General features: G+C 45.9%; 1 protein-coding gene across 1 annotated transcript in view; it reads right to left on the bottom strand.

Moving 5' to 3' along the window:
- Rasgrf1 (RAS protein-specific guanine nucleotide-releasing factor 1) overlaps positions 1-13734 on the bottom strand; it is a 129114-nt gene that overhangs the window by 50947 nt on the left and 64433 nt on the right. The window contains exons 11-13 of the mRNA NM_001170531.1: positions 11363-11426; positions 10436-10566; positions 8156-8238 (exon numbers count right to left, since the gene is read on the bottom strand). Of these exons, the coding sequence (NP_001164002.1) occupies positions 8156-8238; positions 10436-10566; positions 11363-11426 (278 nt within the window). The remainder of the gene's footprint in view (positions 1-8155; positions 8239-10435; positions 10567-11362; positions 11427-13734) is intronic.

The following is a 13734-nucleotide window of genomic DNA, read 5'->3' as shown; positions in this document are numbered from 1 at the left end:
TTTCCCCCTTTCTTCCCTCTTTCTTTTCAGTGTTGCCATGTGGAGTCCAGGCTTGCGTAGAGTCTAAAATTCTTCTCTCAAGAGCTGAGATGACAGTTGTATACCAGCAGTCATTTTAAAATTTCTTTGCTTAGAAAGTCATCCATGCAGGTGGCCGCACCACTAGTGAGAACTCTTCTCATAGTTCTTCGAAATAGTAATTGATAAAGCTGGCTTTGCAAAGCTTCTTACCATAAACTTCTAACTTACTTGCCAACGTAGGTGGGCAGCTCAGGAGTTTATTTTCTTCCGTCTCCCTAGCGTTTGTAGCATAGGTCACTCTGCTCTTGACCTTGGCTATTCCTTGACCGTCAGGACCAGCCTTTGTTTGGCAGTGGATCAGATGGATTTTAACCTTCTCACAGGAAAAGAAGCCCTTAGGGCCTGTCCGTTCTCCCTGAAGTTTTACTGAAGGACTTACTGAAGTCTTCTTCTTGCTAAGGTGATCATTGCAAGAGTGGAAACCTGTCCCAAGCAAGACCTCCCCACAGCCTTTTCTAAGACTTTCTAAAACTGGATTTATTCTCAGGTCCTCACTCCTGTCTGGGCCGCAAGGATGTGAGGAGAGGAGTCAGTTACCCAGATCACAGCGGCCTAGAGAACTGAAGATGGAGGTCAGGATCTAAACTGGGAACTCAAGATCAATGGTGTCTTCTGGGCTTAGTGGGGATCAACAGCCCTGGAAGCCATTCTGTCCTGCAGTCCTAACTGGTGGTTGAGCCAGTTAATGGCAGACTCAGTTAATGGCAACAGTGTGGGGTATATTCAAACGCAAGCAATGACTCTGAAGTGTGTTTTGTTGTTTTGCTTTCTGCACGGTGTAAATCTTTATAATCATGTCTTTGCCTTTTTTATTTTTGACTACTCAGAGTGAAATGCAGTGTTCACTTGATTTTTCCTTCCTTCCTTGTCTTGACCTGTACTCACTATACATTGAGGACTGTATCTTTGTAGTTTCTACCTGCAGATAGTAGCTATCTTAGACCTTTTGTTTTTCTGGTCGGATGTTATTAACAGAGAGCAATACATCAATGAATAAATATATGCTCTTAACAAAAGAATAAGCTTGAAATTTTTATCTTAATGAACCCTTAGAGCAAAAAACAAACAGTTCAGCTTGTCCTGACTACTGAGTAGAGAACAGGTTTACACCTGTAATGGTTATTTTTCTCATGGCTGTGACAGAACACCTGACAGAAGTAACTTCAGGGAGGAAGGTTTATTCAGGCAGTCCACCATAGGGCTATGGCTGGGCAGGGCCGTGGGACATGGTACAGCTAGCATGCATCTTGATGAATCCAGAAGCAGGTCATGGTTATAACTCTCAAGCCCTTTGGCCCTTTAGAAGGCTAACTGGGATTAGCCTTCTAAAGTCTCTACAGCTTCCCAGAATAGGGTCAGCAGCAGGGTACTAAGTATTGAAACACATGAACCAGTGGGGGGTACCTTAATATTTAAATCATAAATGTGGAGGACACCACTTGACATCAGCTCTATCCTTGTTTCCTGGACAATACCTAGTCTTCTGTTCTCTGTCTCCCTGTCTGTGAACTGGAAATGAGGCCCTTCACAGAGCTCTCTTGAGAGTGGAAAGAGTGAACCAATTTGAGAGGCTTGGCATGGTACATGGAGCACAAAGAGCTGTAAGTGGCTCTGAATTCCCTGGCTTTGCAGAGGGCTTCTCCCACTCAAGGGTACGGCAGAGCTCTGAGGAACTGAGAAAATGGACTTATTTTCCCATTTTTACCACTTCTAAGGCGCTCTTTTTGTTTGGGTAGGGGGAGCTGGTGATACAGCTGGGTGATAGAGCGCTTGCCAAACATACATGAGGCCTTCTGTTCAACTCCCAAGTACTTTCTCTAAATATACTGGGATTATAAATACCAATAAATGTTGATTATTTTCCTCCAGAGCCTCCAAGGAGCAGGAGGGTGAAATGTAGGAGGCAGAGAAATGGAGCAGCAGATTACGGTCCTGTGTGGACAAGTGACAGTTCCTCATTATCTGAGTCTTGGCCCCCTGCCTTGCTTCTCCCTAGTTGCATCAGATTTTTCTGCTGCATGGACCAGAGGGGAAGTGGGATAAGTGGGCTGTACTGGCAGGTTTTGTGAGTGTTAACTTGACACAAGCTGGAGTTATCAAAGAGAAAGGAGCCTCCCTTGAGGAAATGCTTCCATAAGATCCAGCTGCAAGGCATTTTCTCAATTAGTGATCAAGGGAGAAAGGACCCAGGCCATTGTGGGTGGGGCCATCCCTAGGTTGGTAGTCCTGTGTTCTACAGAGAGTAAGCTGAGCAAGCCAGGGGAAACAATCCAGTAAGCAACACCCCTCCATGGCCTCTGCATCAGCTCCTGCCTCCAAGTTCCTTTGCCCTGTGTGGGTCCCGACTTCCTTTGGTGACCAGCAATGTGGAAGTGTAAGCTGAATAAATCCTTTCTTCCCCAACTTGCTTCTTGGTCATGATGTTTTGTGCAGGAATACAAACCTTGACTAAGACATGGGCCCAACTCAAAGTATGTAGAACAAACCGCAAGGCCTACAGAGAGAATGACATCTCAAAAGAGATCATCTCAGAAACAGAGGTAAGGCCTTCTTCTAACACAGCATTCCTGTCTGCAAAAGGAACGTTTTAGGAACCTGCTGGTCCCAGGTCCACAGCTGGCCCCCAAGTCCACAGCTGGGCCCATTACCTTTTTTCAGCTGATACCATTGCTCCCAAGGGCTCTATCAGAATGGCCACCAGGGGCGTGGGGCTGATACCCTTTGGGTACAACCCTACCACTTGCTTAGTAAAACCCAACAGCTTGCCAGACACAACATTGTTAACTGACTCCCACATGTCTCATCCTCCCCATCTTTCACCACATGGTGTAGATTTCTCTGTTAGTTAATAAGGTCTGACTGGGCTATAAAAAGCTCAGAGAAATGAGAAATGAAATTAAGGATAGGAATAGCTCGTGAGACATAGCACACAGACATACATAAACTACAGCATCTGTATGCTGGATGTCAGAAAGGATCAATGGACTACATGGGTACCAAAGATTCATGGCACCCTTAATATATATGAGGCACAAGGGATGTTCAGTATTACAAAGTTTTGAGCAAGACATCCACTGATGAAACATACGTGCAGATAACATCACTGTGGTTGGTTAGGCCAACTGACACGCTCAGCTATGGCCAAGCATGTGTGCCCTTTTCCATCTCAGAGAGGGCAAGTATATACATACCACAGACCTAAGTACCTTTCAGTTAGGGCTTGCTCATCTAACTTTCACTCTGGTCCATGTAGCAGGTAAGATTGGCACAACGTGGGGGGAGGGAGGAAGGCAGGGTAGGAGAGCACTGTGTAACTGGGACTCTGGTGATGTGGAACGGACACTGACTGTAAGACATCCTAACCTACTGTTCTACTTCTCTACTCCCAACCCTGCTTCTAACTCTGTGTTTTAAATGGACTCATCAAACACTATGGTAAAACATCTTAATTTGCTTGGTGAGCCTGTCTGCTGCAAGGCCTGTGGGATAATGGTCTGATCAGGTACCTGGAGAACACGATTCACCAGGTCACTGCCTACATGGTACTCTAAGCCCGTAACTCTGCAGGCCCATGAGATTATTCATCATTTCTCAAACACACAGCACTCTACTGACTGTGAGCAAACACACAGTTCCTTCTTCCCAGAATGCCTTTCTAGTTAGCAAACTGCAACTGGCTTTAGATGCTAGCTCTGGGTTCCCTTTTCAAGGAAACCTTGTTCAGCTGTGCCAAGTTGAGTTAGTCCCTCATCCGTGGCACCCTCCTAGTACCACATAAACTGTCTTATGGCACCCACTCTACTGTCCATAGTGATATTTCATTGCGTCTCTTTGGTTCACTGAACAGTTCTTCCTATGACTCCACTGCCACCACCTCTGGGTGGTCAGTGGTGTGGAGGAGAGGGGAATGATATCTGACCAATGTTAAGGAAGTTTAAGGGACCTGGTGCATCCGAAACTGTCTCTGCTGACCCCTAGTGACACAGGAGAAACTTGAAGTAATTAAAACTGATGTTATAAAGGTTTTACTGATAAACTTGCTTAAGAGACATTAAGTCACATAAAGTAGAATTTAACTAACTAAGGGAGCAGTGCCTCCCCAAACACCTCAAAGTGTAAGTGGTATACTAACCAGGCTTGCTAGAGATAGTTCAAGTTTAGCGTGATGGGAAAACACCTGTCAATATTTGTTCACCAGGATTGCCCTCCAACTAGGGTTCCATTTCAACTACAAAGAAGACACCCTGTCTTAGTTAGGGTTTACTGCTGTGAACAGACAACATGACCAAGGAAACTCTTATAAGAACAACATTTAATTGGGACTGGCTTACAGGTTCAGTAGTTCAGTTCATTATTAACAAGGTGGGAGCATGGCAGTGCCCAGGCAGGCATGGTACAGGAGAAGTTGGGAGTTCTACGTCTTCATTTGAAGGCCACTAGGAGAAGACTGGCTGCCAGGCAGTTGGGACGAGGGTCTTAAAACCCATGTCCACAGTGACTCACTTCCTCTAATAATGGCACACCTTCAAATAGTGCTACTCCCTGGTCCAAGCATATTCAAACCACCATATTCCACTCCCTGGCCTCCATAAGCTCGTTCAAACATTCAAGTCTATAGGGGTCATACCTAAATATAGCATAATATGTTTAGTCCAACTTCAAAAGTCCCATAGGCTAGAGCAGTCTCAATAATGTTAAAAGTTCAAAGTCTCTTCTGAGATTCATCAAATCACTTAACTGTAATCCCCAAATCAAGACAGGGAACCAGCTAGGCAAACTCCATACTCTGCATCTCCATGGCTGATGTCAAAGCAGTCTTCAGATCTCCAACTCCTTTTTCACATTTGTTCACTGTAACAAACTTCTTTCTCTGATTCCTACATGGAGAGTTTCTTAAACTCTATTAGCATCTTTCCTCAGAAGATATTCCATAGCTCTGGCATCTTGACTATCTTGGCGTCTTCAAGGCAACTTCAATGTTACTTCTTGTTCCAATGTCTGATATCTACACATGATCTTCTGGGTTCCTCCAAAGGGCTGGGGTCCCATCTCCAGCTCTGCTCTCTGTAGCTCAGGTTGGTCCACTCCCCTGTCGCTGCTGTTCTTGGTGATCATCCTATGGTACTGGCATCTGCAATACACTGAGGTCTTCTGCTGCAACTAGACTTTACCAATAGCCTCTCAAAGGCTCTCTTCATGGTGTGATCTTTGTATGATTCCTTCAGTCCTGGGCTGTCAACTGCAACTGAAGCTTCACCTGCACAGTGGCCCTTTTTGGCCTCTCACAGTGCCAAGCTTCAGCTGCTCTCCATGACCCCTTCATGCCGTCAAGACCCGTACCACCTGGGCAATTCTTACACATTACCAAGTACAGCTGCAGTACAAGGTACAACCTTGGCTATCTCCGGAACACAGCTTCTTTGTGTTCTCAGAAAACACTTCTCAAAAGATTTCACTTCAGTGACGCTGGTCCCTTCTTAATCACTGTTAATTTCTTAACTCCAGTTAACCATCATCAATTATCCCAGTAGTCCCTTCTATTTCTGACTCTAAAGCTGGAACCATGTTGCTGAAGCTGCCGAGGTCTGTCGCTTGCTGGGGCTGTAACATGGCCCCCTTTTTCTATTACATTATCACCAGCTCTCTGTTTTCCAACTCCTTCGCTGCCTAAGCTTGGCTGTCCTGGAACTTGTTTTATAGATTGACCTTGAATTCAGACATCTGCATGGCACTGTCTTCTGAATGCTGGGATTAAAGCATGTACCACCACACCTGGACTTTACTTGGAACCTGCTCTATACCAGGCTGGCCTTGAACTCATCTATCTTGCCTCTGCTCCTAGGATTAAAGGTGTATGCCACCATGCTTGGACTTAGGTTTAACTGGGTGGAATCCCCAAAATCACTACTCCCTCAATCCATTTATCTCCTTGAACATAGGATTCAGCTCCATTTCACTTCCTGGTGTCCCTTTATTACTTGAACCATACATTTTATATTTTCCCCTTTCTTAGCTTGCTCCTTTTCATTAAAATGTTTTTTTTATAAGACTAAACCAGAGAATAAAGTCTCTGCTGGGCTTTTTTGAGACTTCCTTAGTTTCAGGTAGACTTTTCAGAGAAGGGCAAAATGCAGCCACATTCTTCACAAAAATAACACAAAAACAGTCTCTAGGCCACCCTCTGAAATTCTTCTCCACTGAAACCACTTGGACCAGTTCTGCACAGTTCAAATTACTCTCAGTAACAAAGTCTTCCATATTCTTACTGGAACAGCCCACTAAGCCCCACTGAAAGCATTCCTCTGCTTTCCAAATCCAAAGTCCTCAAATCTACATTCTTCCAAACAAAAGCATGGTCAGGCCTATCACAGCAGTATCCTAGAACCTGCTCCTAACTTCTGTCTTAGGGTTTACTGCTGTGAACAGACACCATAACCAACGCAACTCTTAAAAGGACAATATTTAATTGGGGCTGGCTTCCAGGCAGCTAGGATGAGGCTCTTATAACCCATGCCCACAGTGACACAATTCCTCCCAAAAATGCCACACCCATCCCAACAAGGCCACATCTCTAAATAGTGCCACTCCCTGGGCCAAGCATATTCAAACCACCACACACCCTCAACTTACAACTAACCATTAGGCTCAGTCCCATATCAAAGACCATGTCTCTAAGAGGCAACTCAAGGGGCAGGTTAGGGTGACAACTGTTTTTAAGAACTGGTACACCATAAAACATAGTTCTGCCAGGTGGGCAAAATGACCCCAGGGTAACAACTATTCAAAAAGAACAACACTATTTGTGTATTTGAAAAATAACTGTGACAATATCTTTTCTGTGTGGCCAGATTTGTAGTCTCCTGTCTCTGTTTAAATTGTTCCAAGTGTAACCCTGCAATCGGGACCTAAAGAAGTTTAAGAGTGATAGTGTATTTGGAATTAATAAGCCAAAGGCATATACCAGCTGATTAATTCTGTTGAAAGCTTGTTCCATTTTGTGTATTAGCAGAACTACTTAACATGCTATATTATTAAAGGGTTTTTCTTCATTAACTTCTAAACGTGCAGAGTGACTTCTCACTGTGAGGATACGTGACAGCAGCACACAGTAGACTTATCAGGTGCTTACCTCTATCTTGGTGGCAAGTGTGAGCACAGGGAGTCTGGCACCCTTTAGATACAGTCCTGTGGTAGCTACTGTCCCAGGGCACTCACTGGAAATAACAGAGAGGCCAGCCATAGTCATCTAGACACAGGCCAGGGGGCAATGGGGTCCTGGGAGGGACCCAGTGACATCATCAGGCTTAGGACGCAGAGGTCAAGATGGGAGCCAGACAGCCAAGGGGAAAGAAGAAGAGGGGAGAGGAGGGGAAGAAAGGAGGTGAGGTTCACTTGAGGAAAGGATGTTTCAGGAAGTGTACAGAAGCCATGTTACGTGGGGGCAGGGCTGGGCAAACTGAGTCCAGAGGACACTATTTCCCTCATCCCGAAGGACTCCACACTGATGCTCTGGCTGTGTCGCTGCACCCTGCCATTAGATTTTTATGTATTTTTGAAATGCTCTAATGTATTTATTTTGTAATGAGAAGAAAAATCCTTAGAAACCAATCTGTGACATTTTCATTCCTAATATTTTTTAAAAAGCCCAATATAAAAAAATTACAACATGTAAATAATTTTTTTTAAAAAAAGAAAACCTAGCTGAATAGTGGTGGTGCACACCTTTAATCCCAGCACTTGAGGGGGGCACACACAGGGGGACCTTAGAGTTAGAGGCCAGCCTGGGCTACAGAGTGGGTTCCAGGACAGTCAATGCTGTTTCAAACAAAACAAAACAAACAAGCTAAGAAAACCCCCCACCAACACTAACGACAACGACAAAAATACCCCCAAACCCAACATACCTAAAAGCGACATTAAAGGATCAATTCAAACAGACATCAACTCAAAACTTGAAATGAACTCTGTCACAAACCCCAGCGTCTTCCCAGTTCCACGGACTGGCCCTGTCCAGGACCTAGTGTCTCTGAGCCATGTTCCGTTTCTGGAGTTCAGACAGGTTAAGGACACTTACTTGATCATCTGCGGCACGGTGACCTTGGAATTTTCTTCAAAGGCATTCATCATGAGCCCGTTGCAGCGGATATTATCCACGCACTGGAAAAAGAGAGGATCCCAGACTCAGAGCCCATTCTCCATACTGGAACCCAGACCCACCGTCTAAGAAAGGGCATCATTCAAATTGTGGAAGTCAAGTGACCCTGGGGGGCTGACTCGGCCTTCCTGAGTCTGTTTCTTTATCTGTAGAGATGGGTTTAATGGCTCTGTTCTACCAGGGTGTTTGCCAAGCAGGAGCATCAGACTGTGGCCACTCTGCTGCACCCTTTGAAGCCAGTGTCAAGGATGAGGTTGCCTCACAGTGATCTGGGCTTTCTGGGAAGCTGCCTAGTGAGTCTCTGCACCAGAGTGTGTAGAGTACATGTGTCCTGACCCCCTTGTCGTCCCCCTGACCCCGCACCAATGCTCCAATGCTGGAGGTGGCTCCTACATTTCCAGCCTATACGTGGGGAGTGCCGTGTGAAGTGAGGGGGTGAGAAGCAGGCTGGGAGCAGGGACGATGACCGGATATTTACAGTCTCTGAAAAAATTCAAAAGCCTTATTCTGCTTTGAATAAGAACCTTCCCAGACAACACCAAAAGATACATCTTTTGTACCTAGTGAAGTACTCCATGCCTATAATCCAACACTTAGGAGGTTGTCTGAGGAAGATCACAAGTTTGAGACAAGCCTCTCTTCAAACAAAACAAAAACCAATCAAATTCAGGAAATTAATCCTTGGGGATGGGAGGGATGGCTGCCTCCTTTTACCTCCTGACCCTCTGCCTTGGTCTTAACATTTCTGCTGTGGAAGGGTCCTTCCTAAATCAAGGTTGTGAGGAGCTCTGAGTATCACAGAATCTGATGGCCTTGAGTTGTAAGTTAGTGGAGGCCAGTACTAAGGTCACTGGAAAGTGGATACAGCAATGTTGCTAGAGGATAAAGATGCCTGTGGATCCTTATAGGAGAGCAGCCAGTCTTTGAGAGCCGTGCCTGGGTTTGATCTCTCCATTTTCTCTAGAATATGCTGGCTTTGTTGTTGTTGTTGTTGTTTTATTTTGTTTGCATACAACTCAAAAGAATAGATTTACACTATGTTACACTGTGTATAATCCCATTGTGCCTTGGCCCTCTCTCTGTGGACTGAAGAGGGGCAGGCGGTAGCCAGAAGGCCTAGCAGCTGAGATACCCTGGATCAAGCGACACTGATGTTTGCAGCTTTTATTGACTGCCTGGGCACTCAATGTAATTTAGAATCACACAATATGAAAACAGACCCCTGGTGTTTTACCATCGCTCTTTATCTGGAAGTTCCTTCCAACTATACCTTTTCTTCTTCAGTGCTGGAGATTGAATCCCACTTTGAAGCAGGGCACAGAGGTAGGAAGGCAGGGAGAAGGTGAGGGAAGCCCTTTAGGTATGGTGAATACCCTGCTTTTCCAGTGCCCTGTAGGCACAGGGCTCATCCCCAAGTCCCCAAGACACAGGGAGGAGAGCCAGCCATAGCTGTCCTTCTTGCTGCCTGCTGCTTGCCTAACACCCCTCCCAGCTCTTCAGAGAGAATGGCCACAGACAGAAACTCTGGGTACCTGGCTCCTGCCTTGGAGGGATGTGCCCTTTAGTTACTGGAGCCCAAGCCGGGAGCTGTTGACCCCCATAACTAGATTCAACTTCCCACCTCTTGTACTTCCAGTGCCCCAACATCTTGGGCTGCTGACTTTCCAGGAGAAGCCAATGTTCCCTGATTAATGGTTAAATAGAGTCAGGGGAACAACTCAACTGCTTGCCATAGACAAAGGCCAAAGCTCCATCTTTTTCTAGCATACGGATGCTGTCCTGGACCTCAGCAGGTTGTTCTGACTAACTGGAGTAGGTGCCCATGTGTCTCAGGACTGTGGAGCCCTCTCTTCCACCACCTCTAACCTCCATAGATGGTAGTGCCAACACTGTGTGTGTGTGTGTGTGTGTGTGTGTGTGTGTGTGTACGCACGCGCGCATATAAGCACTGGACAGCAGGCTTAAATGTAGGCACTCTTGCTGTTCACAGGTCTTGGGGGGTAAGAAGTAGAGCCTGGTAGTCTTAAGGGGTTAGAACCATCCTGCAGATGGCACTCATTGTCTGGGCCAGCCTCCATAGACCTGGAGGGCTCTGGTCTTTTCTAGAACAACGCAGCTGTGGTCTCAACACATCCAGGTCCCTCACCAGGCCAAATATGAAGGGACAATGTTCTCGAAGGGACAAGTCATGCTGCTCACCTGGATGATGTCACTGGTCCATGCCGCCTTCTCCTGCCTGGATGAGGCCACCAGGATGACTGTGAAGGGTGGGGAATCCTTTGGCTCCACCCAAATCTTAAAGTCCAGGTGATCTACCTCTTGTCCTTTGCCTTTTCCAGTGACAAAATATGAAGTTAGCAGAGTGAGTGTGGGTGTCTGTGAGCTGGAGAAGGTTCTCTGGTCCCTGACTCACATACCAATAGAGGCTCCGGTGGGACACCAGGCCACTAGCTTCTCCTTTTACAGTAGTGTTTCATGATTTTGGCTAAGTGAGAGTCACCATTTCAAAGAGGAAAATAACCCAAGGCTCTGGCATGCACAAGTAATTTATAGGTATACAGATTCTTGACTCTGATTCGGAACCACTAAGTATAAACTCTGTTTTCACCACACCAGTGGGTTCTGAGTCAGGACTTGGCTAAGTCTACAAGCAGGGACACAGCTATGCCAGGGTCAGACGGGGCCTCATGACCCAGCCCTTTGGCTAACACCCAGGACAAGTAACATTCACATCTGAAACTCTTCTGGACAGGGTTGAACATTCAGTTTGGTTTACAGCTCCATGAAAATAAATCCCTGCACTTTATTACTGATCCCCAACTCTCTTTTCCTTTGCTCTTTTCAGTGCTGGGGATTAAATCCAGGGCATGACACATGCTAGGCCCTGGAAGTCTTGGGAGCTGTTTACTGGAAAGACTAAGTTCAAAATCTTCTCTCTAGGGGCACATGATTTTGAGAACCACCCAGTCTAGGCTGTTTTCTCGATTTTTGCATCTGGGTCAGGGGCCATCATGTTTTAACATCTGGTTTTCCTGAGCTCCAGCCATGCTGAATAAGCATGTGGGCAAATCCTGCATTTATGAATCTCTGTGAGTGTTCAAATGAATTAGTGGCTTGTACACTGACCGTCATCATCCATGTTTTCTGGATCATCCAGTAGAGTGCAGTCAATGAGGGAAATCACGCCATTCTGAAAAAGAGCAGCAGGTACCACTTTGAACCAGGAGTCCACGTGCTGGAGTAGGAGTCCCAGAAGATCAGGGTTGGAAGGGCCTCTGCACCAACAAACCACACAGCCCGATGTGTGTGTGTGTGTGTGTGTGTGTGTGTGTGTGTGTGTGTGTGTGTGAGTGATATGCTGAGCAGGCATTTTGCTTTGTAAGCAAAGGACGCTAGCTTCCTTCACAAAGTCTGCTGAGGTGGGTGGGATGAGATTTTTCTCAGGTAGACCACTCCTAAAGAAGGCTGAGGTCAAGCTGTGGGCAGAATCTGTCCGGTTTGGCTTCCACTTGCCCCATCAGCATCTCTGAGAATTACTTCATAGCCCCAAATCTATAAAAAGGTGAAATCCTCTGTTCTTGGTCAATCCCCCACATTACCAATGGTGAAACAGGCCAGGTTTATGGATGCATTATATGTCTTGCTGACTCAATTTTATAGATCAAAAAATGAAGTCAGAGAGGTCGAGTTTCTGTTCGAGTCACCCGGTCAGCTATTGGGAGTGGGGAGGGTCCTGAGAAAGCCTCAGGGGCCTCATCCCAGCCCCAGGTCAACAACTCATTTTCTATTATCAGGAAGAATAATTCCTTTTCTCTTAGGTGTGGGCTGGGCTGGGACCAGCATCAAATGGGAACTGTAGCCTTTTGCCTGCTCTCTTGTTCTCTCCTGGATCACCTGTCCCAGGAGAAGTGGGTGCCATGTTGTGAGGAGAGTGAGGAGTTGAGGCCTCCAGCAAGTATTTCCATGAATGAGCCATCTTGGTTGGGTAAGCGTTGTGATCACTGTGGCCTGGCAAACATTGCTATTGCAAAACTAGAGCCCTGAGCCAAGACCATTTCTAAGCTGCTTCTGACCTACTGACCCACTACAACTGTGAGGCAGTGCTTATTTTCCAAGAACTGATGTTACTGTAACCCGGCCACGTGACCGATCTATACATGAAATACTGGGCAGGCTGCCCACTTTTGTTGTTGTTGTTGTTTCAAAACTCGGAATTTATTTTTAACCACTTGCTTGGATCATTATAGTCTCATGTTTCATGTATGTATATATAGGCTGCTGCTTGTGAGCATCCAAGGGGATTCCCAGGCCCTGGGGTCTGCTTCTTGCTTCCTTCTTTAGTGGCCTTGCGAAGTTCCCAGGACTTTTGAACAGTAACCTTGCCCTCTGATTTCACAGGGCTTGACCATCCTGGAAGCCCCCTGATATCTGATATTCTCTTATTCACTTGAGATGCTGAGGTCAGAACCCAGGGCCTTCCGAATGCTAGGCAAATGCTCTACCACCAGGCTACACCTAAGCTGGTGCTCTCTTGCTGGCTTATTTACTTCCTTATCTCATCTGTGAACTGGGAAAGTGGTAGTGTCTGCCTCATGGGTGTTCTAGGAATTAAATATGCATAAAACACTTGGGAAAGGGACTGGCCACGGTAATCATTAATACAAGGCCTTGTGGTCTGTAATATGACAAGCCCATCATCATCAGATTTATACCGACTGTTAAACTTACTGAGAATTTATTGTACCAGGCACCTGGGACTCCCTTAGCTTTCCTGGGAAGTATTTTCTTTTTAAGATTTATTTATTTTATGTGTATGAGTACACATTAGCTGTCTTCAGACACACCAGAAGAGGGTATCGTATCCAATTACAGATGGTTGTGAGCCACCGTGTAGCTTGTAGGAATTGAACTCAGGACCTCTGGTAGAGTAGTCAGTGTTCTTAACCACTGAGCCATCTCTCCAACCCCACCTGGGAAATACTTTTATATTCATTATGCAGGTGAGGAAACAGGCTTAGTAAGTCACATGATTTGGGTGAGGTTTGCCCGGTACACAGCAGTACTAGGATTTGGTTAGCACCCTGATCATGTGTTCTTTGCTAGCAGGCTACCCTTTAAAACTATTTTAAACGATTTAATTTGTGCATATTTGTGAGTATACATGTAGGTGCATGCAGTGTGTGCGTGCATGTGTGTGTGGGGGTAACATATGCACAGGAACCCATGGAGTCCAGAGGAGTCAGTCAGATCCTTTGGAGCTGGAGTTACAGGCAGCCATGGGTCATCTAATGTGGGTGCTGAGAGCCAAAGGAGTCGTCTGAGGAGCAGCAAGGGCTCTACACTGCTGAACCATCTCTCCAGCTCCTAGGCTATTCTTTCAGAACTCAAAAAAAAATAATAATAATAGAAATAAACCTACATAAAACCAAGAACTTCAAGTCTCAGATCAAGGATCTTCCTGTGTTTCCTCTGCAGCCTGCCTGTGCTTCCTCTACTGC

Source organism: Rattus norvegicus, chromosome 8, assembly GCF_036323735.1.
Source record: "Rattus norvegicus strain BN/NHsdMcwi chromosome 8, GRCr8, whole genome shotgun sequence".
Classification (NCBI taxonomy): domain Eukaryota; kingdom Metazoa; phylum Chordata; class Mammalia; order Rodentia; family Muridae; genus Rattus; species Rattus norvegicus.
This window is presented reverse-complemented; position numbering and strand designations above follow the sequence as displayed.